Below are 24,963 nucleotides of genomic sequence, written 5' to 3'. Positions count from 1 at the left end.
GGTGGATACATTTGGATAGCTTCCTTCTCTTCTTCCATCTCTCAGCCTTTATTAATCTTCCCAGCAGGATTATATAGTACTCCCCAGTGATATCATTGCCTTTTGTGAGGTAATCTGTAAGGATGAGACTTTGAGTCCCAGAAGACTGACAACATGACCTTGTTGGCATACTATTGAACCTTGGCTTTTTTGGGGGATTTGTGAAGGTCAAGGTTTCCATTGTTTGCTCATCTGTTTTGTTTCTGGGTCATAGTGATGTATCCAGTTCATCCATCATCTCAATTTGGTAAAACAAATCTACATTCTCTCTATAAAGCTCCAACAGTTGCGTGGAACACTTCCCTGTAGAGCTTTTAAGGAGGTGTCAACAGTTTTGGAACCCACAGAGATGCTACTTCAGACGTGTGGGAACTTGTGCATTATGCTGCACATGGACACATAAGGCCACATATGGATATAGTGTTCAAGTATGGTGACCTCGTCTGAAAAAGACATTGAGCTTCTTTAAAGGGTCCAAAGACGGGAAACTTGAATGGCGAGATCAACAGAAGGATGACTGTACAGGTAACTTTCGTATATCATGGTAGTTTGGTTCCTACAAAATCTCGTGTAATGCGAAACCATGTTATACGGGACTAAGAAACAGTACAAAAAGGGTGATTACTTTCCTAAAGCTAACAAAAATACACCATTTTTTTTATAACTATCGGAAACTTAATTTTAATAGTAGTAATAACTGAACAAACATCTTACCTTACAAACTGCGATACTTATATGTGAGGTAATATATGTTCATTTAGTTTTCTTCCTCTTCATTGCTGCTAAGCACAATCTCTTCTGCAGCATCTAGATTTTGTGTACCTTCTGCTCTCTTTAAAAGTCACAAATTGCACTCTTCAAAGTCACAATTATTTTTCATGGTCTCAAATAGGCACCAGTTCAATAGTACAGAACCTACGGATCTCTCAACAAAATACAGTGGGCCCCGCATTAAATGATACGTGAAAATCTGAAGAATATTTTCCAGTTAGCAAAAGAAAAATAAATTTACGCTTACATAAATAGCTTAATATGTACTGTAATGTGTACATACTAATTGATATATTGATATTTCTGTTCACTAACTTTTTTTTTTTTTTTTGTTGTAAAATTTAAAAGTGAAAATGATAAGCAATTAATAACAAAGAACACTGCAGGCACAAGTTGCAACAAACAAAATATGGAGTAATGAGTTGTTTCTGAAAATTTATGTTTTTTAGATGATTGAATATTTCATGGAAGGGTAGCACATTTCACCATAATAACTTGAAAACCCACAGAATTCCAGCTATCGGTACCATCACAAATGCAAGATCAGGTTTACTACCCGTTTATAAATGATTACACTAACAGAAAAGACCAATAAACCAGAAACGGCAAATTGTTTTGTGGTGGTGACCTCCAGAAATGTATTTTGGAAAAATATCATGAAGGCAATAGCAACTAGCAAGTCAACAGCAGAGATTCACAAAAAGGAATGGAAACATTGAAAATGATACGTGAAAATCTGAAGAGTATTTTCCAGTTAGCAAAAGAAAAATTTATTTTTCTTTTGTCAGCCTCAGCTACCTGGGCTGTAGGTTGGACACCACTGGTCTATGCCATTGCCTCTCCCTGTATCTTACTAAAAAATGGCCCTTGCACCTCCTGTGCTCAAGTGGATTCCATTTTTACTAAGCAAATTTCTTCTGTTAACTAGTGCAAATTCTGAGAAAATTTTTCCCATAATCTAAGCAGTATCTAGACAAACGTTTTCACTTATATTGTTGCAGATTTCCAGCATGCTCCTATTTTTGTGGCCAGTTCTCAATCTTTTTGATTTAATTCATTAGTTCTCTCTTGGATAACCATATGCTCTAAAGAATATATGGTTACCTTTGCATATGGGTCTTAAGAATTGCAATTGAATTGGCAAATATATCAGCCTGGTAAAAGTTTTTTTTTTTTTTTACCAGGCAGATTTGTTCTGTTTTGTTCCTTCTGTCTGTGTTCAAGTTTTCCTAATAACTGAGTCCTCCACTAAAATTTCCTAATTTGGAACCAAAGAAATTGGTACCTGTTGATCCATCCCCAAGGTAGAATCATTTGGGAAGACAGTATATGTCACAGGGACATCAAGTAACTGCTGTTAGTTTATTAGTCTCTAAGGTATTAGTATAATTTTAATAGTCACTAAGGTATTCCTCACTTTTCAAGCAACTATCTCTTGTCTGTAACACTGGTCAACACACAATGTTACGAAAATAATCAATCTTGACTAATTTTATGCTGCTGAACATGAAAATCACTTTAAAATTTGTCGATTGGCTCTTGTTTTCGAATTACAGTTGGGGTCTCGTATTAGTGAGTTTCTCTACATTATCAACTACAGCTCTTGGCAAAATGCATGGCAACACTGCAGTTTCAGTAGCACCACGCTCTTATCACATGATCAGCAACTGTCGCCTCTCTCTATATCATTTGGTAAGTTGTTTCGCCTGAAATGTGTCTTCAACTCTCTTGCAGTAATCCTGGAATATGGCTAGGTACTGGGTGATTTGTTCTCAGTTAATGATTGTTCTCTGTGAGATTCCTACTTTTTTGAAGTTTTTGTGTCGTGTAAGATTAATCTGCCCTGTAATTGTGTGAATAGTCCAGATGACTTCTGTTACGTATGTGGAGAATTCATAGCTTCAAGAAAGCATCCCTTAACTTGAGCATTAAAAAAAAGCCTACTTCTTGTACTTTGGGTGTAAAGTAGGTGACCAGGGCAAGAACTGGGCTCCACACATATGCTGCACTACCTGTTCATCAAAACTGAATGCATGGGTGAATCAGAAGCAACATGTTATGCCTTTCACAGTGACAGCAAAATGTACAGTGATGTTCCCAAATATACCATGTCATTGGAGATGCATTTCTTGCACTCACATCTGGATTTTTTCCCTCCAACCTGTGGTGCCATCAACGACGAACACGGTGAGTGCTTCCATGGGGCACTCACCACGTTCGTTGGAGGTGCATTCGCCACAAGGGAAGAAAGATACAAAAGCAAATGGAATGCCACCATGTCAGCCGATTATTGTTTGATTATGAAAAGGGATGCCCTTGAAACTGAATGTAAGTGAAAGGTGAAAATGTTCCACATTTGATACAGGTATGTTCATGGCTACATCTTACTGCCATATAAATATAAAAAAAAAAAATGCTCTGTATAAATATAAAAGAACTACTATTTTAAAAAACAAGAGCTGATCTGTAGCACTATTTCCGTGTTAGCACCCTAAAATCTATAAAGTAAACTTACTTTCATGCCCGTAACAAGATATGACCCAAAATTTGTTGTTCAGTGTAATATGCCCATTCTGTTGCATGCTTCTGGCCATAGCTTCTTGCATACTCTGTTAATGTAGTTTTACCATGTCTAGAGGAAACCATATTTAGTACAGGCATAGCCCGGTTAGCACTCAAAATACATTCCTAGAAAATGGAGCGCTAAACGAAAGTGTTATGAGGTCATTCTAATATTAAATAAATGAAGGTGCATTCTTTATATATATATATATATATATATTTTTTTTTTTTTTTTTTTTCAACCTGAGAAATATAATATACAGTAATTTATGGGTATATTAAACATTAATCTTCAAACTTCATTTGAAGATTAATTTTTCTTAAAGTTGGATTCAAGAGTTGACTGGCTTCTCTTAAGTTTCCTCTCACAAAGTAGTTCTCGATAGCAAGAAATCATATCGAGAACACTTCATAATGGACATTCTTAGTGGATTAGTCCATTATATGGAAGAATGTAGCAGTACTGCCACTGAGGAATTCTCTGGTAAGGTTTCTCTGGTGTTTTCTCCTCAGCATCAGGATTTTCAGGGTTTTTAGTTTCACTCTGTATGCACCATTTTGCCAATTCATGAAGTTCATTGTTAGTAAGACTCTTATCATGAGATTGCAGTAATTCGTCAATATCGTCCACATTGTCATCCTTCATTTCCACTTCACAGGCTAGTTCAACAATGTTTTTTATGACTTGTCACATCCTATAAAGTTTGTTGCATGCTTCTGGCCATAGCTTCTTGCATACTCTGTTAATGTAGTTTTGAATCACTTCATGCCAGGCTACAATGCTATGTTGTCTATAGCATTCGTGACATTGTATTTTTTTTTCCAAAATTGCCTGAGAGCCTGTTTATCTTCACCATCTGTTTCCTCTACAAGGATGTGCAGCGAAGATAATAGGCTTTAAAATTCGATATGACTCCTTGATCCATTGGTTGTAGTGACAAAGTGATGTTGGGTTTGAAGGTAAACTACTTTCAGAAATGCAGGTCTGAAAGGTGTCTAGATTCTCCGAGTGCCAGGTGATTATCAAGCATTAACAATGCCTTTGGTTCAAGGTTGTGCTCTTCACAATAACACAGCAAAAATATGAAACAAACCACTGATGGAAAATATCAGTCATCACTCAGGCCTTCTTGTTTGATTTCCATATCACTGGCATATGTGATTTTGAAAATTCTTTCGTAGCTGATGGTGTTTCTGACTAATACACAAACATTAACTTAAAGTCACCTGAAACATTCCCCCCTAGTAAGAGTTAATCTGTCTCTTCCAACCTTGAATCCATATGTGCATTTTTCTTCTTGGGAGATGAAAGTACGAGATGGCATTCTTTTACAAAAAAAGCCTCTTTCATCAACATTGAAGGCAATCTTGGGAGGGTAGTTGCCACATTTGATGATGGCTTTCAGAGTCGTGGGAAATTCCTGTGCTGCCTTTGTGTCTGCACTAGCAGCTTCACTACAGATATGTATGTTGTTGTTGTTGTTGTTATTTGGTTTTTAGGAGCATTAGCAACTAAGGCCATATTGCTCCGGGAATATGCGGTGGTCATTCCCTGACCTTTCCGCATCCTCCGTATTTGGTAGTGACAGGCTCGAACCCCGGTCTAATCAAGAAGTGTGTGTTACGCACTGCTGCTCCTTCCCACCTGGCTACGGAGGCGCCTCAGATATGTATGCTGTGGAGGTTAATGTGCTGTTTGAATCTATCAAACCAACCTCTGCTGGCTGTGAATGTTTCTGGCATCTTCTTCCTGAAGGTGTTTCTGAAGATGCTCCTTCCCTTTTCCATTATTATCAGTTAATTTATGGATGTGTTTCATTGTGTTTGGTCCTCACTCATATATTAAGCCATCTTTCTATTTCAAGCAGATGGCTACTTGAACGAGTTACTCTCATTGCAGACATCTTCGAGATCATAATTCTTAAAACGTTTATCTTCTTTGCAATTTTGATAATTGCTCTGATTATGGACATACCCAAGTTCAAAGAGGCACCCATCCAACATGCTCACCAGCTCCCAGTACTTGCAATTTCCCATTCAAGGAAATGTTTTTCCTTAGCACCTTAGGTGCATTATTAGCACTTGAAGTTGTAGGCTGTTTTCCAGACATGATGGGCAATAAAAATAAAATTTTTTTTGCCTAAATAAGAATGTATACACAGGTGATCGTGGCAGAATTTAAGGTAAAAGCTTGAGAGGAGAGTGTAGATTGGCTGTGAGCGTGTACATATGTGTGAAGCGCTTTGTTTGGCTACATGAATGGATTCGATCATTTCAGCCTTAACCCACTGCTACGTTGTAGTTACGGGCAACCGTTTGGGCTCACTTCGACAACTGGAAATTTTAAAATCAGAAATTACCAAAATGTTAATAACTACTTTTTGAATGTAGTACATTTGACTTTTTTTTTTTTTTTTTTATGAATAAAGAAAACTTAACTAGTGAATAAAGATATACGTAATATCATTACATTACATAGTCTATGAAATTTTGTAATTTCTATTAATTTCTAGTAAAATTTGAATTTCCCAAGTTGCAAGAGTGCTATAACTAAACAGCACCAAAAGGGATAGCACTAACTGAGGTATGCCTATACTAGATAAAATTAAAAATAATAAAAATATCACAGAACATTCAGTAATAAAAATTCTGTGATGAAGTAATTTTATAAAATATGCTACGCTACAATTTTAATTATAAGAATTGTACATTTATTATAAGTTTTGATAAACTGTCAGTTGTGCCTATTGTTAATAATAAGAGGGGGATTAGTATATAATGAGATTTGTTATTTGAGGTAATTTGGCTGCATTATGGAAAAAAACTTTTTTTGCAGCTCTCAGAAGGAGGATGAAATTGAAGATTATTATAGAAGGAAATATGCTGAAACATCGGCAACAGAACGTGGCTATGGAGAAGGTGATGTAGAATTGTCAGATGAAATAGCCCAGCAGACTTTACTTCCAGGGGTTAAGTAAGTAATTCTATTTTAGATGAATTTTATCGATTTGGGATAGAAAGTATTCAGTTGCTATTTGCAATTAATTATAAATAATGTGGAATAATTGCAATTTGTAAATGTATTAATGAACAATGAATATTTACTTTAAATGAAAAGAAAAAGGACCCAGTAGAAACGGAGCTGTCCTTTCAACTAGTAAAAAAAAAATAGCATATTGATGGTTATTATACAATCAGTACTATCATTTATTTTTATTTATTAATTTAAAGAACTAATATTTGTTAAAAAATCAAGATTAAACAATGTTTTTAGTAATTGATTAAACAAGGTTTTTAGCAAAAGATTATTCATAACGTGCAAAGTTGTCATTAGTTCTGACATTTCAGAAATTGCAAATAATTATGAGTTTGTCCAAACTAATAGTTGACATTGGCCATTTGATTGTTGCTTTAATCAAAATAAATAGATAAAAATAACTTATTAGTAACTAATGTTGAATGTTTAAAACAAAGTTCACACTTTAGCATAGGCAGGAAATGGAGCTGGAAATTTGTTTGCAAGTCATTAGTGATATGAGTAGGATTATGTTATAGGCTGAATGATTGTGATGAGTATAATATGCAAAAAAAAAAAAAAAAACGAGTTGATAGAATGACCAGCAAATCAGAATGTCTTATGGATAATTTTTAACTTTCCACATATTAATTGGAGCTTGTTGATTGGTCACTTAACACAGAGGCAAAATTTTTCCAGATTTACTGGATGACTGTTTTCTACAGCACCATTTTAGAGCCTACAAGAGAAAGCACTATTCTTGGTGTGACTACACAAGTGTGCATTTGATGTTTCAAGAAGATATTAGACAGTAACCAGTGCATTATAGCCTAAGTTGCTGATGCACCAACAAATTTAACAACAACAACAACAACAACAATTTGATGTTTCCAAAATTGATGGTATTTCTAGTTGTATTTGCAGTGCTAATTCTAAAAATCCAGATCGCTTTTACCTATCATGTACAGTGTGTTGTTGGTTTTTTTTTTTTTTTTTACAAACACTGAGTAAGAATTGTTTTCTTAGTACACATATCGCTTATATATTCCATGTATGCAAGATATGCATACTACTTCCTCTCTGACAATCCCTCTACATGTGTAGAGGGATTGTGGAAAACTGTTAAAAAGAAAGCCACATTTGTCATTCCCATGGTGTGGAGGGAACTTTGGGATCATGTTAATGACTGCTACACAAAGTTTTATAATGCAACAAACAAGCAGAGCATTAGGAACCCAACAACATTATTTCTGCTGAAAAGGGCAGTAACCTATGGACCAGAACTACCTGCACAATGTCTGGCAGTCATTCCTGAACAGGTACCATCAGATCCTAAATATCTGAACTTTTGGCTCTAGGGCTGTCAACTACAATAGACTTTCAGAATAACAGCACCTTTGGGGATTGAAGGTGTCATTATTTCAATTTTTCTGTTATCTAGAAAATTTTTTTATTTTAAATTAAGCTAACTTATCTTAAATTTAGTTAACCATCCATCGGTAAAAGCAATCGTTGTATCACTGCCCTTTTTTTTTTTTAAATCTTTTGCTTTGGCAATAATCATTAACCTTGATACCTACCAATTATTTTAATAAAAAAAACCACTCATGTAGCACTTTCTCTAAGTTTTCTAATTTTGGCTTGTGTAAACTTTTTCTATCATCTATCTTATTGTTAGTTTCTGAACATGTAGTGAATTCTAAAAGTTTGTGCTTTGAATGTTTAATATCATACAATGTTGACGATCCAATGTTATATTCTGCCATTAATACCCTCCTACTTAAGCCCCTTTCTATTTTCTTTACTATATCAAATTTGTCACTAAGCTTTAATGTTGCTCTTCTTTTCTTCTCTGTATGAGGTTTATTAACTTTAGAAACCACAGTGAGGAGTTTTTAATTTAAAATAAATGTTAAACAGTGGTATGCACTTTCAAAATGGCGAATGAAACAAATACATTAATCACCTGACTTGTTGTTTGCTTTTATCGACTGCAAGACCTCTGAGCTGTATGTAAACATCCAGACCGGATGTTTACATACAGCCTCCCTAAAACCACTCATGCACACCTTCTCGATGGTAAGCCCTGTTATGTCACTTAGGTCGCAACGAACATGTGGAGTGGTTCTCTTCAAGACGCCTGTTCAGCGTGAAGAGGAAAAGACCAAACCCTCCAGCATATGACAGCACGACAATACAAATTGCCCTCAGTCCCCAGCAGCTTTCACTCTCCCTCTTACGGCAGCGAGAGGATCAGAGTGGAAGCAGAGGGTGCTAAGAATCTCTGGGTACGACCAGGCTGCCATGTACGGAAACTGAACTTGGTCTGTTATAACGTATGATCACTCTTCGGTGAAGACAGGATATTAGAGCTGGAAAAGGAATTAGAAAATGTGAATTGGAATATAATCGGTTTGGCTGAAACAACAAGAAGAAATGAATCAATTATAGTTTATCAAGTGGAAATCTGCTGTACACCAATGGAAACAGTGAAAGGAGTGAAGGTGGAGTTGGGTTTCTGGTCCATAAAGATTTTAAAAACAACATTTTGGAATTCAAAAGTACATCACCAAGGGTGTCAAGACTAATACTCAAGATTTCTAAGAGGTACAAGCTAAAGATTATAATGATTTATGCACCAACATCGATCCATGATGATGAAGAGGTTGAAGAAATGTACACCGAAGTTGAGAGTCTTCTAGATGAGCAGAAAACCCACTACACTATTCTTCTTCTTCTTTGGTCCTTAGCTGGCAGCTGGGGGAGGCGGTTGGCCACGCAACCAGTATGCTGCTGTAGGTGCCGCAGGGTTTCGGACTTGCTCTGTGATGTTCTTCCATACCTTACGATCCATGGCTTCAGTCCTGGCCTGGTTAAGGTCGAGACGTCGGCTCTTCAAGTCATCTTCCACTTGCTTGGCCCACGTTTTCCTAGGCGCGGTCCGTTGGATGCTCCATTGGGTGGGTCGTTGTCTCCAAAGGAGTGTGGATGGTATTCTGTTCATGCCCATTCTACATACGTGGCCAAACCATCTGAGCCTTCGCTTCTGGATTTGGTCGGCAATGGTTGGTTGCTGTTGGCATCTGGCGCGGATGGTATCATTAGTGATGCGGTCGCGAAGAGAGATGCCCAAGATCTGCCGCAGGCATCGCATTTGGAATACCTCAAGTTTGTTCAAATCTAACTTGAGACAAATCCATGTTTCCGATCCGTAAAGAAGAATGGGCAGGATCAAAGTCCGGAAGAGTCGGATTTTAGTCTTTGTGGAAATGTTGGTCCTCTTCCACAGACACCATTTGAGCGAGGCGAACGCAGTGGCCGCCTGTCCAATTCTGCTGTGGATTTCCATGGTGGATGCAACTTTCTTCTCCTGGACCAGCGACCCAAGGTATTTAAAGTCCTGCACTTGCTCGATCTGGACCCCTTCGAGATAGATGGTGGCTTGCGACCCATCTGTTGTCAGGGCCTTTGTCTTACCAGCATTGATCTTCAAACCGTATGGCCGGGCAATGCGGGCAATGTCGTAGAGGATGTCCGTGGCTTCAGCGTCGTTACCGGCAAGGATAGCACTATCATCAGCAAACATCAGGTCAGTCACATAGTGATCCTTGTCATATTGTATGCCCTGTCTGTTTCTGAATGCTTGCCTCATAATGGCGTCAACCACGATGTTGAAAAGCAACGGGGAGGCTACATCCCCTTGGCGGACTCCAGTTTGGATGGTAAATTCCTCTGATAAATCGTTCTGGATGCGCACCTGGCTGGTTAAACCGTTGTATGCAGTTTGGAGGAGTGTGATGACTTTTCGAGGTACATGTTCAACCTCTAGTAGTTTCCATAAGGCAGGCCGGTGGACACAGTCGAAAGCAGACTTAAAGTCAATGAAAACAATGACGGTTCGCTGTCCACACCGGATCCTCTCCTCCATCAGCTGACGAATGGCAAAGATTTGATCACAGCATCCTCGCCCGGGTCTAAATCCTGCCTGTTCTTCTCGACTGGTTTGCTCGCGATGTTTTTGCAGTCTTGACTGGATGATCTTCATAAAGACCTTTCCGATGATGGAAAGGAGGCTGATGCCACGGTAGTTCTTGCAGTCCCGGTTATCACCTTTCTACTACACTATTATTATGGGGGACTTCAATGCTAAGGTTGGAAAAAGGCAAAACAGTGCAGAAAGAGGAATTATAGGAAATTTTGGAATTGGTGAAAGAAATAAGAGGTGAAAGACTTGTGAAATTTGCAGAATCTCAATTAATGTCAGTAATGAACACTTTTTTCAAGAAAAGGGTGAACAGAAAGTGGATATGGAAGAGTCCAAATGGATTAACAACTAATGAAATCGACTTCATCCTCACTAACAGAAGATATATTGTGAATGATGTTACCGTCCTGAATAAGGTAAATGTTGGAAGTGATCACAGAATGGTAAGGTGTACATTTGATATAAATGTAGGAAAGGAAAAAACTGACTCGAGTAAATAATACAAAGGTCTTTGAGATAACAGAGGAGGAGAAAAAGCAGTATGTACTGGAACTTAAGAACAAGTTTGAGCTTCTGCAGACCGCTCAGGACCAAGATATCGATGAGGAATATTACAACTTTCTGAAAGTGATAAAGCCCAAGAAACCTATAGGGAAAAATATATCCAAAGAAGAAAAAATTATTCAAGAAGCACTTGTCATGATGAACCGAAGACAACAAATGAAGAGCAAGAAAAACACTGACAGGGAGGAAATTGAGTATACTGAGTTATGCAAGACATTCGAAAGAGAGTCAGATAGGACATAAGAAGATTTAACACAAGAAAAGTAGAACAAGCATTAAGGAAAAACAAAGGATTGAAATCAGCAGCCATGAGCAGTAATACAGAAAGACAAATGATACTGAAACTGAAGAATAGCGATGGTGTACTTATAAACAGCAGAGAATTCATAATTCAAATTGCAGAAGACTACTATAGAGAATTATACAAGGAGCGAGGGAATGATGCCAGCAGTGGGGAAGATGGATTGCAAAGTAGCAACACATACGACATACCCGATATTCTTCCTGATGAGGTAGAACATGCATTGAAGAAATTTAAGAATCAGAAAGCCCAAGGAAAATGAAGACTCCACCACAAAGTGCGTTAGAAAAGGTGTGATGCCTAAGCAGTGGAATAATGCAATCATAGTTTTGCTGCATAAGAAAGGAGATAAATTAGAAATTGGAAAATATAGACCTATTGGCTTGTTATCCTACATCTACAAGTTGTTCACAAGGGTCATTACTAACAGATTAGAAATCAACCGAAAGAGCAAGCTGGCTTTAGGACAGGATTCTCAACTATGGATCACCTTCACGTAATATCACAGCTAATGGAGAAAGCAAATGAATATAAAACACCATTATGCCTGGCATTTGTGGATTATGAAAAGGCATTTGACTCCATACAGCATAAGGCAATGTTTCGGGCACTGGAAAGACAAGGCATAGATACCCCATATATTATGAGTTTGAAGAAAATATATGAGAGTGCTACCTCCTTTATTAGACTAGACAAAGACAGTAGCAAATTTAAAATTGAGAAAGGAGTTCGACAAGGAGACACAATATCTCCGAAGCTGTTTACTGCTGCCCTTGAGGAAGCTTTCAGAAGATTAGACTGGTTGCAGAAAGGAGTCAATGTGAATGGAGAGTACCTAAACCATTTACGATTTTCAGATGACATTGTGGTCACAAGTCACGATCCCAAAGAATTAGAGGAAAATCTTAATCAGTTATGCACAGTTAGTAAGGATTTTGGACTAAAGATGAATATGGCTAAAACAAAAGTAATGATTAACAAGTATGCCACAGATAGGGAAATAATGATTGAAGGAGCAGTAATTGAAAAGGTGGAGTCATATGCTTATCTGGGACAAGTTATTAGCTGTAATAATGATAAATGGCTGGAAGTCAAGAGAAGAATAAATTTTGGATGGATAGCATTCAGGAAATATAGTCACATACTGAAGAGCAATATCCGAGTTTGTCTGAAACGTAAAATAATGAACCAGTGTATACTCCCCACCATGACTTATGGAAGTGAAACTTGGGCACTCACCAAAAGAATGGAAGAGAAGCTGAGAACTACACAGCGAAGAATGGAACGAATTATATTGGGAATCAGACTGTTAGATAAGAAGAGAAACACATGGATTAGGCAGCAAACTCAAGTAAAGGACATTCTTATCAAAATTAAAGAACTAAAATGGTCTTGGGCAGGACACATAACTCGAAGACATGATGACACATGGACTAAGAAAATAACAGAATGGTACCCAAGAGGAGCTAGAAGAAAACTTGGAAGACAAAGGCGGAGTTGGATAGATGAAATTCATGAGTTTTTTGGGTAGTAAATGGATGGCCAGTGCTCAAAACAGAAGGAACTGGAAAGTTGCTGGAGAGGCCTTCATCCTTCAGTGGATTGAAAATGGCTGATGATGATGATGACCTTAGCCCCGCAACTCTGCCATATTACTCTGACTGGTTGTGTTGAATGTACCTTGCGGCAAAGAAGAAACGTGCGTTTTCGTGCTCCTTCAAATGCATCTAGAATCGGTCTGAAATGTGCATTTACGTATCCAAAAGATTTAATATGTTACAGTATTGGCTTACTTTGTGAAAGGTGTGTTCATTGTCAAGCCTTACATTTTAAGTGTTAAAAAGTTGTGGATAATTTTATTTTACTGCAGAATATGGCAATTTCGGAAGTATGAGACTTATATTCAAAGTTTCAAAGTTATTGATCAATAGTATGAGACTTATTTTCAAAGTTATCCATCAGAATTGTTTGGATCTAGAAATAATAACGGGAAAAAGGATAAAGCAAAATGAGTACTCTTACCACATGTAGATTTGACTCAATCTGATTCAACTTTGGCATTCTCATTTAAGAGACGGCAGTTTCTTATTCGGCGGGATTTTGCGATGACTATAAATAAAAGTAAAGGGCAAATGTTCGATAGAATAGGGATTTCGCTTAATAACCCTGTTAGTTGCAGCCAATTGTATGTAGCTATGTCTTGGGTCGCATCATTCCAGCATGTTAACATAATGGTACCAGAAGGGCATAAAGGTATAAAAAATGTAATTTTCAAAGAAGTATTATAGAGACTGTACTACATTTTTTACGTGTGAAATTGTTACGCAACGTGCACATTTTGAATAATCAGCAAGATGATGAAACGAAAGAAAATTTATAAGTTTCCTCAGATACAAGAAATGAAAGGATTCGACACATACCGGCTTACCTGCTCACGACAAAGCACCGATTACATTTATTTAGGACAGCTAGAGAAAAACTCAACTTTGCTACAAATTGTGAAATTTTTGCAACAGGTACAGCTAGTTTTCTTTATTTAGAAAGGTACAGAAAATTACCACGCTTCTTGATTAGACCAGGGTTCGAGCCCGTCACCACCAAATACGGAGGATGCGGAAAGGTCAGGGAATGACCACCGCATATTCACGGAGCAATATGGCCTTAGTTGCTAATTCTCCTAAAAACCAAATAACAAAAAAACAAAACAGAAAATTACAGATTTTTATCTTTTACCAACAGGTAACTTTGTGTCATTTATTGTCGAATTAGACCTCTCGGTATAGCGCTAGGGTGAACATCTCATAATCCCCCCCCCTCCCCCTCCACTGTTAATCAGAAATACAAATGTTTAAATTAGCAGTTTGTTAGCATTTATTTATTTATTTATTAGCATTAGTAGAGGCATTTGATGCAAGAAAGCAAGCTTATGCAGCATCAGCCAAAAAAAAAAAAAAAACCCCACTTCCACTTCACCCCTCTGTTCATTCAAAATACCTGTCCAGCTAAGCCTTAAACTTATTTAGGCTATCAACCTCCACTACAAGGGATGGAAGTTTGTTCCACCAACCAACCACCCGCTGGCTAAAGGCAAATTTCCGCACGTCTATCCTACATCTGTCTTTCCTCAATTTGAATTTATGCCCTCTCAGGTGATTTTTCTGAGCTAGAGGTAGAATCCCATCAGCATTGAGCATGCTTAAACCATTCAAGGCTTTATACACCTCTATCAGATCACCTCGCTGGTGCCTAGTCTCCAGACACTGTAATTTGCAAAACTTAAGCCTTTCTTCATAAGAGCACCCCTTTGTTCCATTCACTAATCTTGTTGCCCTTCTCTGTACTCGTTCCAGCAGCTCTACATCCTTCTTGAAATGAGGCCTCCAGACCTGTATACAGTACTCTAGGTGTGGCCTGACCATTGCCTTATACAATGGAATAATCACCTCCTTATCCCTGCTGGAAAAATTCCTGTATATCATTGACAATACTCCATGAGCTACTCTTGCAGCCCGTCTGCACTGCTCAGAGAACTTCATATCTACCTGCACAACCACCCCCAAGTCCCTTTCATTCTCTACCACTGTCAGTGTAGTACCACAGAGTTGATACGTTGCTCTGGGGTTGCTGTTTCCCATGTGTAGTACTTTACATTTGTCAATGTTAAACTTCATTTGCCACCTCTCAGCCCATCTGCTCAACCTTTCCAGATCCTGTTGCAGCAGCATAGTGTCAGTAGTGTCCTCGACAACCCTGCCAACCTTTGTATCATCTGCAAACTTGGACATTAAGCTTGATATACCATCATCAATATCATTTATAAATACAGAAAACAATAATGGATCCAACACTGAGCCCTGAGGGACTCCACTAATAACATTAGTCCACAATGAGCAGTGTCCATTGATTGCCACTCTCTGTCTTCTCCCCCTCAACCACCCCTTTATCCATAGCAGCAATTTGCCTCCAATGTCACACTGCTCCAATTTGTGTAGCAGTCTTCCATGTGCAACAGTATCAAAAGCCTTTCTAAGATCCAAGTATATAATATCAAAGTTATTCCCTGCATCCAGTTCTTTTGTGACTGCATCATAGTATCCAATCAAGTTGGTCAGGCAAGACTTCCCCTTAACAAAACCATGCTGTGTCTGAGCTATAACTGAAGTCTTGTCTAAATGATCCTGCTGTGCTTCTTTAACCAGTGCCTCCATTAATTTTCCTGGAACAGAAGTTAAGCTCACAGGTCTATAATTACTTGTGTCAGCCTTTGATCCTCCTTTGTGAATTGGGGTCACATTTGCACATTTCCAGTCTATGGGTACCTCCCCTGAGTCCAAGGAAGCTCTCATAATTATGGCTAAGGGTTTGCTTACTTCCTTTGCTGCCTCCTTTAATATAACTGGATAGATCCCATCCACCCCGGGTGCCTTTCTTGTGTTTATCTTCAACAGTTTCTCCTCCACTTTACTCCCAGTTATTTCAAGATTCTGTAGCTTACTGCTAGAGTTGAATACACCTCTGGCATTCCCCTTGCTGAATAACTCCTCATGTGTGAATGTCGATGCAAAATATTCATTTTGTTTGTTAGCTACCTGAGCAGGATCATCAACAGTTGACCCATCAATATCAAGTGGACCAATCTGATTCATCCCCTTCCTTCTAGAGTTTACATAAGTAAAGAACTCTTTGCTGTTTTTCTTTGCATCCCTTGCCAAGGATTTCTCGTAATCTGCCTTCGCCTGCCTAACCTCCTTTGTAACTTGGTTGCATATCAACTTGTATCTATCCTAGGCTTCTGTGTCATGTGTTAATTTGTAAGTATCCCATGCATTTTTCTTCTCTGCCATATGCCTCATTAGTTCATCTGACATCCATTTTGGCCTAAACCTTGAACAATATTTCTTAGTTGGTATGTAAAGCCTAGTAGCTTCCAAGATAAGTTCTTTGAATGCTTCCCATTTTGAATTTGCTGTTGGTAACATCATCAGTTGGTCCCACTGTATAGAATTTAAATACTGTCTCAGTCCATCGTAGTCGCTTTACGGAAGCAATAACCCTTCCCTTTACCCCTAATGGTAGTTACCTCTTTGAATAAATCCCACTTCAGCACACTGTGATCACTGCCACCTAGTGGTTCATTTATCTGCAGATTCTTAATGCACGAAGAATCACTGCTGATAATCAAATCAAGAGTATTACTCCCTCTGGTTGCCTCCTGAACATGCTGATGTAGAAAACAATCATCCAATAAATCCACAAAAGCCCTGCTAGTGTGTGAGTAACCAGCCCCCAAATTCCAGTCAATATCTGGGAAATTAAAATCTCCCATTATAAGACTCTCTGATTTACTGGCCCACTGTATTTCCCTGTACAGTTCCTTATGATACTCATCAGAGTCATTAGGCCTATAGCACACTCCTACTCTTAATTTTGATCTCCCTATGCTTATGTCACACCAAACTGACTCAACACTGCACCGTCCAGCGATGTCGACTGGCTTCACTTCCTTGGTTTTTATGTGTTTCTTAACTAATAGCATAACCCCTCCCCCCTTCCTATCCTGTCTATCCTTTCTGTAGACGTCGTACTCCCCAAATTCCAGTTCTGCATCCCTTATATCTGTGTGACACCACGTCTCTGATATCCCAACAATATCTGCCTTTGATGTTTTGAGCAATACCTCAAATTCATCAAATTTATTTACTAAACTCCTAGCATTGGTGTACACGCAAGTATACCTGCACCTGTTTCTATTCTTAGCTACCCTAACACAACCCATGTGTTTACTTGTACCGCAGTGTCTCCCAGCAGTCTCTGAAATACCATGCATCTTGTTTTTCAGGCTTCTGCTCATTCTAATAGAAGCAGTGCAAGAATCTCTTTCACTCTGCCAGTGGCTACTGTCAATCTATTGGTCTTTGTCTCCCCCCAAGCTAGCAGTTTTCCGACCCACCTAACGCTGCCTCGATAGCATCAGCAAATATTCTTGCACCCTTTCTATTTAAGTGTATCCCATCCCTGTAGAAGCAATCTCTCCTGTTAACAAGCACAGACCAGGCTTAAAAAAATTCTACCCCTTGAGCCTTGCACAATCTTTCCAGGGCCGAATTGATCGACAAGGCTCTCATCATATACTCCCTCCTATCATGTCTGGGCAGAATTGCAGACACTTTCAAATTCAACCCTAATTCTCGGCTTTTGTTCAACAATGACCTGCACTTGTTAAGTAATTCTGCCTTTGTGTTCACTAAGTGTAAAATAATTTCAAAAATAACAACACCACAGGTACTCAAATGCACTGCATGTATTAAGATGCCTTTGGGGATCATATGGTATAAGTTATAATGACTAACGTCACACACACAACTGTTTATCACTTCTGTGATGATGATTCAGATGCCATGCATTGATCATTGTTCTTATTAATATATAAGTTCTAATAAAAACATTGTTGATATACCGCTGCTTGATATTTTTGTTATTTATGATGCCAGAATTCCAATTTGCACACACACCCTAAAACCCCAAGCCAGTACTGGTATATAATTATTATAACTTTGATTTCTTTGTTGTTAACAAAGAAAATAATGACATTCCTAAACATTTGAATTCCTGAAGAAATATAAAGGAAAATATGTACAAAAAAATTACAATACTTTTACAACATACATAATGAAAAAATCATTCAAACTAGTCAGGATTAGGGTTTGGGAAGACTCGGTATTTTGGAGGTAAGTCGAGTCTAAAATACTGAGTTCGGGTCCGAGTCCTAGCTTAAATTTTGAGCAACCTATTTTTTTTTTTTTTTTTTTTTTTTTGATCACATTACAATTATTAACATCATAAATTTATTTGGTAACAATTAGGTATTATGTACATTAGTAAACATTTTTATTTAGATTTATATTTCACACCCAGCAATACATTCTAAGTAATAACTAACAATAAGTAAAATAATTTACGCTTTAACTTTATTTAAAAACTAGTATTTTAAATAAAACTAAGGCATTTAGTGATATGTCAGATAATCTAGAACGTACCTTAGTGCAAAAGTTTGCCACAACAAAGAATGTTCTCTCGGCAGTTGTCGATGTAGGTTGAATTGTTAATAAAGCAAAATATAATTTGTCCAGATTTTCATTTCTTTGTTTAGTACTTAAAAATATCATATATTCTTGCTTTAATTTATTAAAATTTGTTTCTGAAAGTGAAGAATGAGTATTTTTTTGCATCTTCTTACATTGTCATAGGGTGTACAGTATTTGCAACATTCTCATTATAATCAGTTTGATTCTCACTAAATTGAACAATTTCACTTGGAAACAGCCTAATCATTAAGTTTGTTGCAAAATCTATAAGCCTTTTTTTGTTAATGTATTAGCACTTACGAGAAAATCCAAAATGTCTTCAAGATTTTCATTTCGACATTCATTTATATGAGTTTTTCATTTTATTTAATAGTTCTTGACCTTAATTCCCTGGAATTTCTTCCAATTTTTTTAGCCCAAAGTTAGCTGCCAAATGTGCTGAATAAAGATTTGCACCTTGTCTACTAAGTGCTTCTCTAGTTAATTTAATTGGCTTTAAGGAGTTACTCAAATCGTGAAGCAATTGAATGTTGTGATTTTTTGTTAAATTCATATTACCAAGGTCTGTAATGAATTGAAGCAGTCTTAAAAAAGTTAAAATCATACCAAGTAATGAATTCCAATGCATCTTAACATCTGTGATTAATTCCATTTCATATCCTAATTCACATTTTATTTTCTGTTGTAGAAAACCATTGCGCACAGTAGTCTTCTTAAAATATTTTACTGTTTGACGAATAATTTGAATATTTTTCTTTAGGTCATAAGACTTTGATAATTCTAATTGGTCAGCATCCACACAGAGTTCTTTCTCTTCATCAAAGGAGAAATCATCTTCTGAATAATCTGAATCAGCAAACTCATCATCATCAACTGTTTCAACTTCATTTTCCTCGTAACTCATGCTTTTTTTTGTACAAAACATCGCATACAGTTAAATATATTGTATGGTTAAGACACAAATGATATAATATAGGAGACTCTCAACCATATATATGCCGACCGGGCTAGCCGGGTGGGTAAAGTGCCTGTCTGGTAACCCAGAGGTCGCGGGTTCGAATCCCGCCTCGGGCTTGGATCAAAGTACTGCAAAAACCTTGGGAGGTGCATTATGGCCACAGAAGCCGATGCGCCAACAACTACCAAAAAAAAAAAAAAAAAAAAAAATCTCAACCATATTTTAACATAATACTAGCACTGTCACCAGTAAATCCAACAATATGTTTTTCAAAATTGATATTGAAATTTTTCAAATGATTTCTTACAAGTTTTACTAATTGCAGAGCTGAACATGAATTTTGAATTTGAACTAAACCAAGATTATATGTTACACCATCGTTTCCATGAAGATTAATATTTAAAAATCATCTAATTTTTGTACTTGTCCACTCATCAAGAGAGAGACTAAATCTTTTACTGAATTTTTTCTGTATTAAATTTGTCATTTCTGATTTTTTAATTTGATAAAAATTGTGAATCAATTTCATCACGTCTTTTTCTGCTTTAGGAAGCTTATAACCTGAATTACAAAGACTTTCTCGAATAAAACTAGATTTTGTAATCTCTTACAGGTAGATTATCAGCAGCAGCTAATTCCGAAACAATCTCATTCGAAGATTTTTTTAACAAAATAATAATCTAAAATTTTTACTTTTTTGGAAGAACTACGTTCTTTCTTGTTTTTCATCTTCTGTTTGCAAAATTATTCGGTGTTTAGTTTTTAAATGTTTTATCATAGTTGAAGTGTTTCCATCTTTGTTTCCATCTTGCATTGGACTTCGGAGTTCAGTCCTGCTGTAAAGTGTTCCCAAACCTTTGAGCTCTTTTCCTTTGGCATAATTAAAGTTTTTTTTTTTTTTTTTTTTTTCAAATTATCTGAAATTGTATGAAAATTATTAATATATTTAAATAAAGAACAGAATAGTTAATATTAACAGGTAAAAATGTGTCTAAAATTTTATATAAGACAAGATAATCATGAGAGTAGAGTAGCAAATTTAATTTGTTAAAAGTAAAGGTTATTCCGAGTTATAAATTTGAACTGTTCAGAGAATATCAGTTTCCGTGAAACTTGATATAATACAGAAAATGTGCACATCCATGAAAAATAATTACAAAATAAATCACTTACTATCTAACTTCATATCAAAAATACATAAAAATATGCAGAAACAGTAAAGAAGCTTGTATAAATTGTAAAATATTTGCGATCGTATTTTTTTGATATGACGTGTTATATGAATGAACAATGAGAGTTATTTCAATGCAGCACCATCTCACATATGAGATAAAAAATAGCAATATGATTAGGTCGTAGTTATATTTAGAACATTTAACAGGTAAGTGAAGATAACAGTAATTAAAACAACGGAAAAGCAAGGTTTGGACTCTTCAAGTCTCAAACGAAGTATCGGGTCCGAGTAATTAATAAAAGACTCTTCAAGACCGAGTACTTGGTCTAAAAAACCCTAGTCAGGATCAGTTACTGTATGTGGTGTCTGCTATTACAGTTAATAAGTGAGAACTGAAAAGCTGGAAACTCCTTATGGAAAACATGGTGCAATGGTATATATTATTTGGATTTCATAATTGCATTGCTGCGCTAGATGGTAAAATATTTAAATATTTTATTTTGTTCTTCAAATAAGCCTCTGGGGTTGGGTATATTCGTACTATGATGAGGAAGACTGTTGAGGAAGAAGGCAGAAGCCTTTGAAAGCTTCAGTTATTTTAGCGCTTTTAATCTAGTATATTTTATTGCATTTTATTTCAGTATTTTATTATCATTTTATTTGTACATTCACTGTAAACTACATTTGTTTTATTTTTATTCTATCTTAATTCAGTATTTTATTATCAGTAACATTTTATTTGTATAATCACATTTATTTTGTTTGATCTACTGTAAATTTATTGTAAATTTAAATATAAAGCTTTTTAAGATTTTGGTTTTCATTTTTACTTCAATGGTTGGTGAGAAACGCTAAAAATCATAGTATTTTATTTTGTTTAAATAATATTTACTGGGCTCTATTAATGACTTCTGACAATCTGGCATTTTGAACTGTTCAGTACAAAATAATGAAGTTTGCACAGGAAAACATTAATAGTTGATCATCCTGTTTAGTTTATCACATAACTAATAAAATTTTTTGTGTGAGTATGGCTTTTTATTGCGATATTAGTTATTAAGGAGGTGAATGAATGTTTAAAATTCCATGTCTAATTGATTCTCTAACCATTACTTAGGTTCTCTTGCTAAAAGTACTTAATTATTTTAATAGAGATCCTAATCTGTGGATGGTCAAGTGTAGAATTGGCGAAGAAAAGGGTACTGTTCTTCAGCTGATGAGAAAGTTTATTGCATATCAATATACAGATGAAGTAAGTAAAACTAATATATTAAGAAATAAATAAAATAGAAATTACAGAATTTTTAAAATGGAGGACAGTATAAATTTTAAATTTTTTTGTCATATTTTTGTCTGCTTTTCAGTTTGTTAGACTGTATTAGCACTGTTGCTTGTTATAGCCAGTTTGGTAGAAGTGATGAATCCATCAAATCACTGTTCCTTTTTTTTTTTTTTTTTTTTTTTTTGAAATAATTACCCCAAACACGAAGGGTATAAGATCCTATAGTAATGAAATATATATATATGAAGGAAGGTTGTTCCAAAGAACAGAAGTTGAATTGTGAAATCATTTAGAAGAAATATTAGTTCTGTGATTCTGTTGTGGCTGTTCCCATTCTCTGTCTAAATTCAAACAGATTAGTGCTCATGTCTGCTGGTTTGGATTGAGAGCGTTGGAATTGTTATTATTATATTTTTATAATTAAAACCCGAAACACAAGAAGTATTAGGAACTATATACTTAGTTGAGAAAAGAAGATGAATGAATGAGCAAGAAGAAAAATGAAGTTGTTGGACAGTAACAGGATGCTGACTAGTTGTGGCACATGTTCGGACTGCTTTGGAAGAGAAAGAGATCGAGTGTGAATTATAGAAGCCAATTCAGAAGAACAGACCCCATGGAAGTATCTGTAGAAAATGCATGCAGCAGAAATAGAAATCTGTGAGCAGAGAGTGGAGACTCTGTTAGAGATTAGTCATTAATTAACTTAACTACCTTCTTTTTGAATGGAGATTGGTCTTGGGGCACCACCCCCGATGTGGGAACAATATTCTATGGTAGGACAGATTTGCAATTTGTACAGAGTGGACAGCTGTTTGAAAGGAAAGTATGCCAAGAGCAAAAGTGAAAATCACGTTTTTTAGATGCAGAGTAAGCAATATTTGTAATGTGTTTATGCAGAGAGAGAGAGAGAGAGAAGTCAGGGCATTCCTCAACAGAGATATATGGTCTTGCCTAGAAATCAGAGTGTCATTGAAGATAAGCGTAGGAGCAGAAGAATGCTTTTTGCGGGATTATAAGACAGGACTGCATTTTAGAAGGATTGAAATCAACTAAATTATTTTTGCCCCGTTGGAGAATTACCTGGAGATCAGCATTTAAGGAATTAGTAGTGGATGTTCGAGAAGTTGAAGCTGTTTGTGCAGGGCAAGGTTTCTCAAACTGGAAGGTGGAATGCAATGTACTGTCATCAGCCAAACTATGAATAGGATTTCCGGAAGAAGGTCATAATATACGTGAGGAAAAGAGTGGGAAAAATAACTGAACCTTAGGAAACACCAGCATTAGTGGAAAAGTAAGAAAACAGAGAGCCATCTACTATCAGCTACAGCCTGCGGTCAGAGAGGAAACTGAATATCCAATTACAAAGAACAGTGGGCAAACCATAAGATGGAAGCTTATTTAGAAGAACTTTGTGCAAAACACGATCAAAAGCCATTAAATTTTTCCAGAGATGTGTAACATAAGTCCATATATAACCAGTGGATGGATACTGAAGAAATCCATACTGGCAATCATTGATCAGTTGGACGTTTTCTAGATTTCTGGTTAATTGATTTCTCCACTACTTTATAAAGACTAGAAGTAATTGCAATGGGACGATAATTGGATGGGAGGAAATTGGCCTCCTTTTACATGCTAATTAAAAAGTAGCTAAAAGTTTTAATGGTTGTTCACGACAGTCTCTGGATTTAAGTATTTTTAATGAATCTTCAATATGAATATGTTTTTCTCTTCTCGTGTAACTTAATTACAGTGCCACAAACATGCCACTTTCTCAAAATACTTACTATCTTCAGAGAATAATAATTAAAGAAAAGCCATTACTTTTAAGAAACATGCAGTGTTTGGATCAGTTCAGCTTCTCATCTCACAAAAGAGGGTGCTTTTTCTTAATATAATTCAAGATTTATTTTTTCATTAGCATATATAAAGTATGCATGGCCAGTGATAGTATTAAATTTTGTACTACAGATAAAGACAGCAGCAGTTTAATCTAAAATAATGTACCTCCAATGGCTTTATTCCGGCTCGAAGTAATCAGCCACACTGATCTCCAACCTGATATTTGATTTCAATTTGTTCTGCTTGGTTAGATGGAAATCCATAACCCTTTCTGCTATAGCCCATATAAAGTTGAACTGGCTGATTAGGGCCAAATTTCCAAGCGCCTTTTGAATAAGAAAGCGAAAAAAGACAATGCAGAACAGGATTAAGTTCAGGAGCATGGGTTTTAAGAACAAGAAATACTAGCAGGACCTGGAGCATTCTTAGTATCAAGATTGATCAAAATCCTTCCTTTTGACAGAAGGCTACAGGAGGCATTGAATGGAGTTTACAGGGAATGGTGGCAGGAGGTTTACCTAGATTAGCAATACACAATTTTGAATTAAAATAGGATGCTAGCAGGTCAGCTTTATCTTTGGCTTAATTGGCAATATAACTATCTGTTTTTGATAGAAGTGGGACCAGAGATCAATCTCTTATCAATGCTCCAATAGCATTGATAAGAGACTAGAATGTTTGGCTACCATTTGCATGTTCAAAATCTAGTTCAGACTCATTAATAACAGCTCTACAATTGCTGCGAGCTTTTGGCATAGGCAGAAAATGAACCTGGAGATTTTTGAATGAGCCTTTTCAGTTACGTTGCATATTATAACTGGAAACTTGCCAGTTATGATATGCAACATTCTTCTCTTAAAGAGCTTAACACATTTATTTTAAAGTGGAGTGTGGAATGAAGGATTCCATCCATACAAGAATAATTTAACTGACACGGTTTGAGCAAACGTTGATATCAGAAGAATTGAAACAGTAATACAACCAAGGAAAAAAAGAAAATAAATCTCGCAGATCATCTCATTTTGCATTCTTGTAAAGCCAAACAACATAAGGTTAAGAATGGCCACGAGAAAAAGGCTATTCTGAACCTTATATTCTTTGGCTTTACAAGAATGCAACATAATGTTGAGAATGGCCATGAGAGAAAGGCTCCACTGAAGAAGAAACCATCACCAAGTTGTGATCTGAGGTGCTTAGAGGACCACTCACCTTACCATATACTTAGAGGGGGTTGTTTGTGAGAAAAAGATCAAGCGTGTTGGTTGCGTGGTTAGGATTGTCTGGTATTCTGGTAGGATAAATGAATAATCTGTGTGAAGTTATTAGTAATTGCAAAATACTCAGCATCTCGACCAGCTGGGTCTGTCTGGCTAGAAAACAG

At 36.5% G+C, this 24,963-nt stretch overlaps 1 protein-coding gene across 2 annotated transcripts in view; it reads left to right on the top strand.

Annotated features, from left to right (window-relative positions):
- Spt5 (Transcription elongation factor subunit Spt5) overlaps positions 1-24,963 on the top strand; it is a 457,857-nt gene that overhangs the window by 110,384 nt on the left and 322,510 nt on the right. For both annotated transcript variants that reach the window (XM_090382503.1, XM_090382504.1), the window contains exons 5-6: positions 6,209-6,346; positions 21,608-21,707. In XM_090382503.1, coding sequence (XP_090238629.1) covers positions 6,209-6,346; positions 21,608-21,707 — 238 coding nt within the window. The remainder of the gene's footprint in view (positions 1-6,208; positions 6,347-21,607; positions 21,708-24,963) is intronic.

The sequence above is a fragment of the Mastigoproctus giganteus genome, chromosome 10 (assembly GCF_048544385.1).
Source record: "Mastigoproctus giganteus isolate SK-2022 chromosome 10, ASM4854438v1, whole genome shotgun sequence".
Classification (NCBI taxonomy): Eukaryota; Metazoa; Arthropoda; class Arachnida; order Uropygi; family Thelyphonidae; genus Mastigoproctus; species Mastigoproctus giganteus.
Note: the sequence above shows the minus strand (reverse complement) of the source record. Positions and strands in the feature narration are given on the sequence as shown.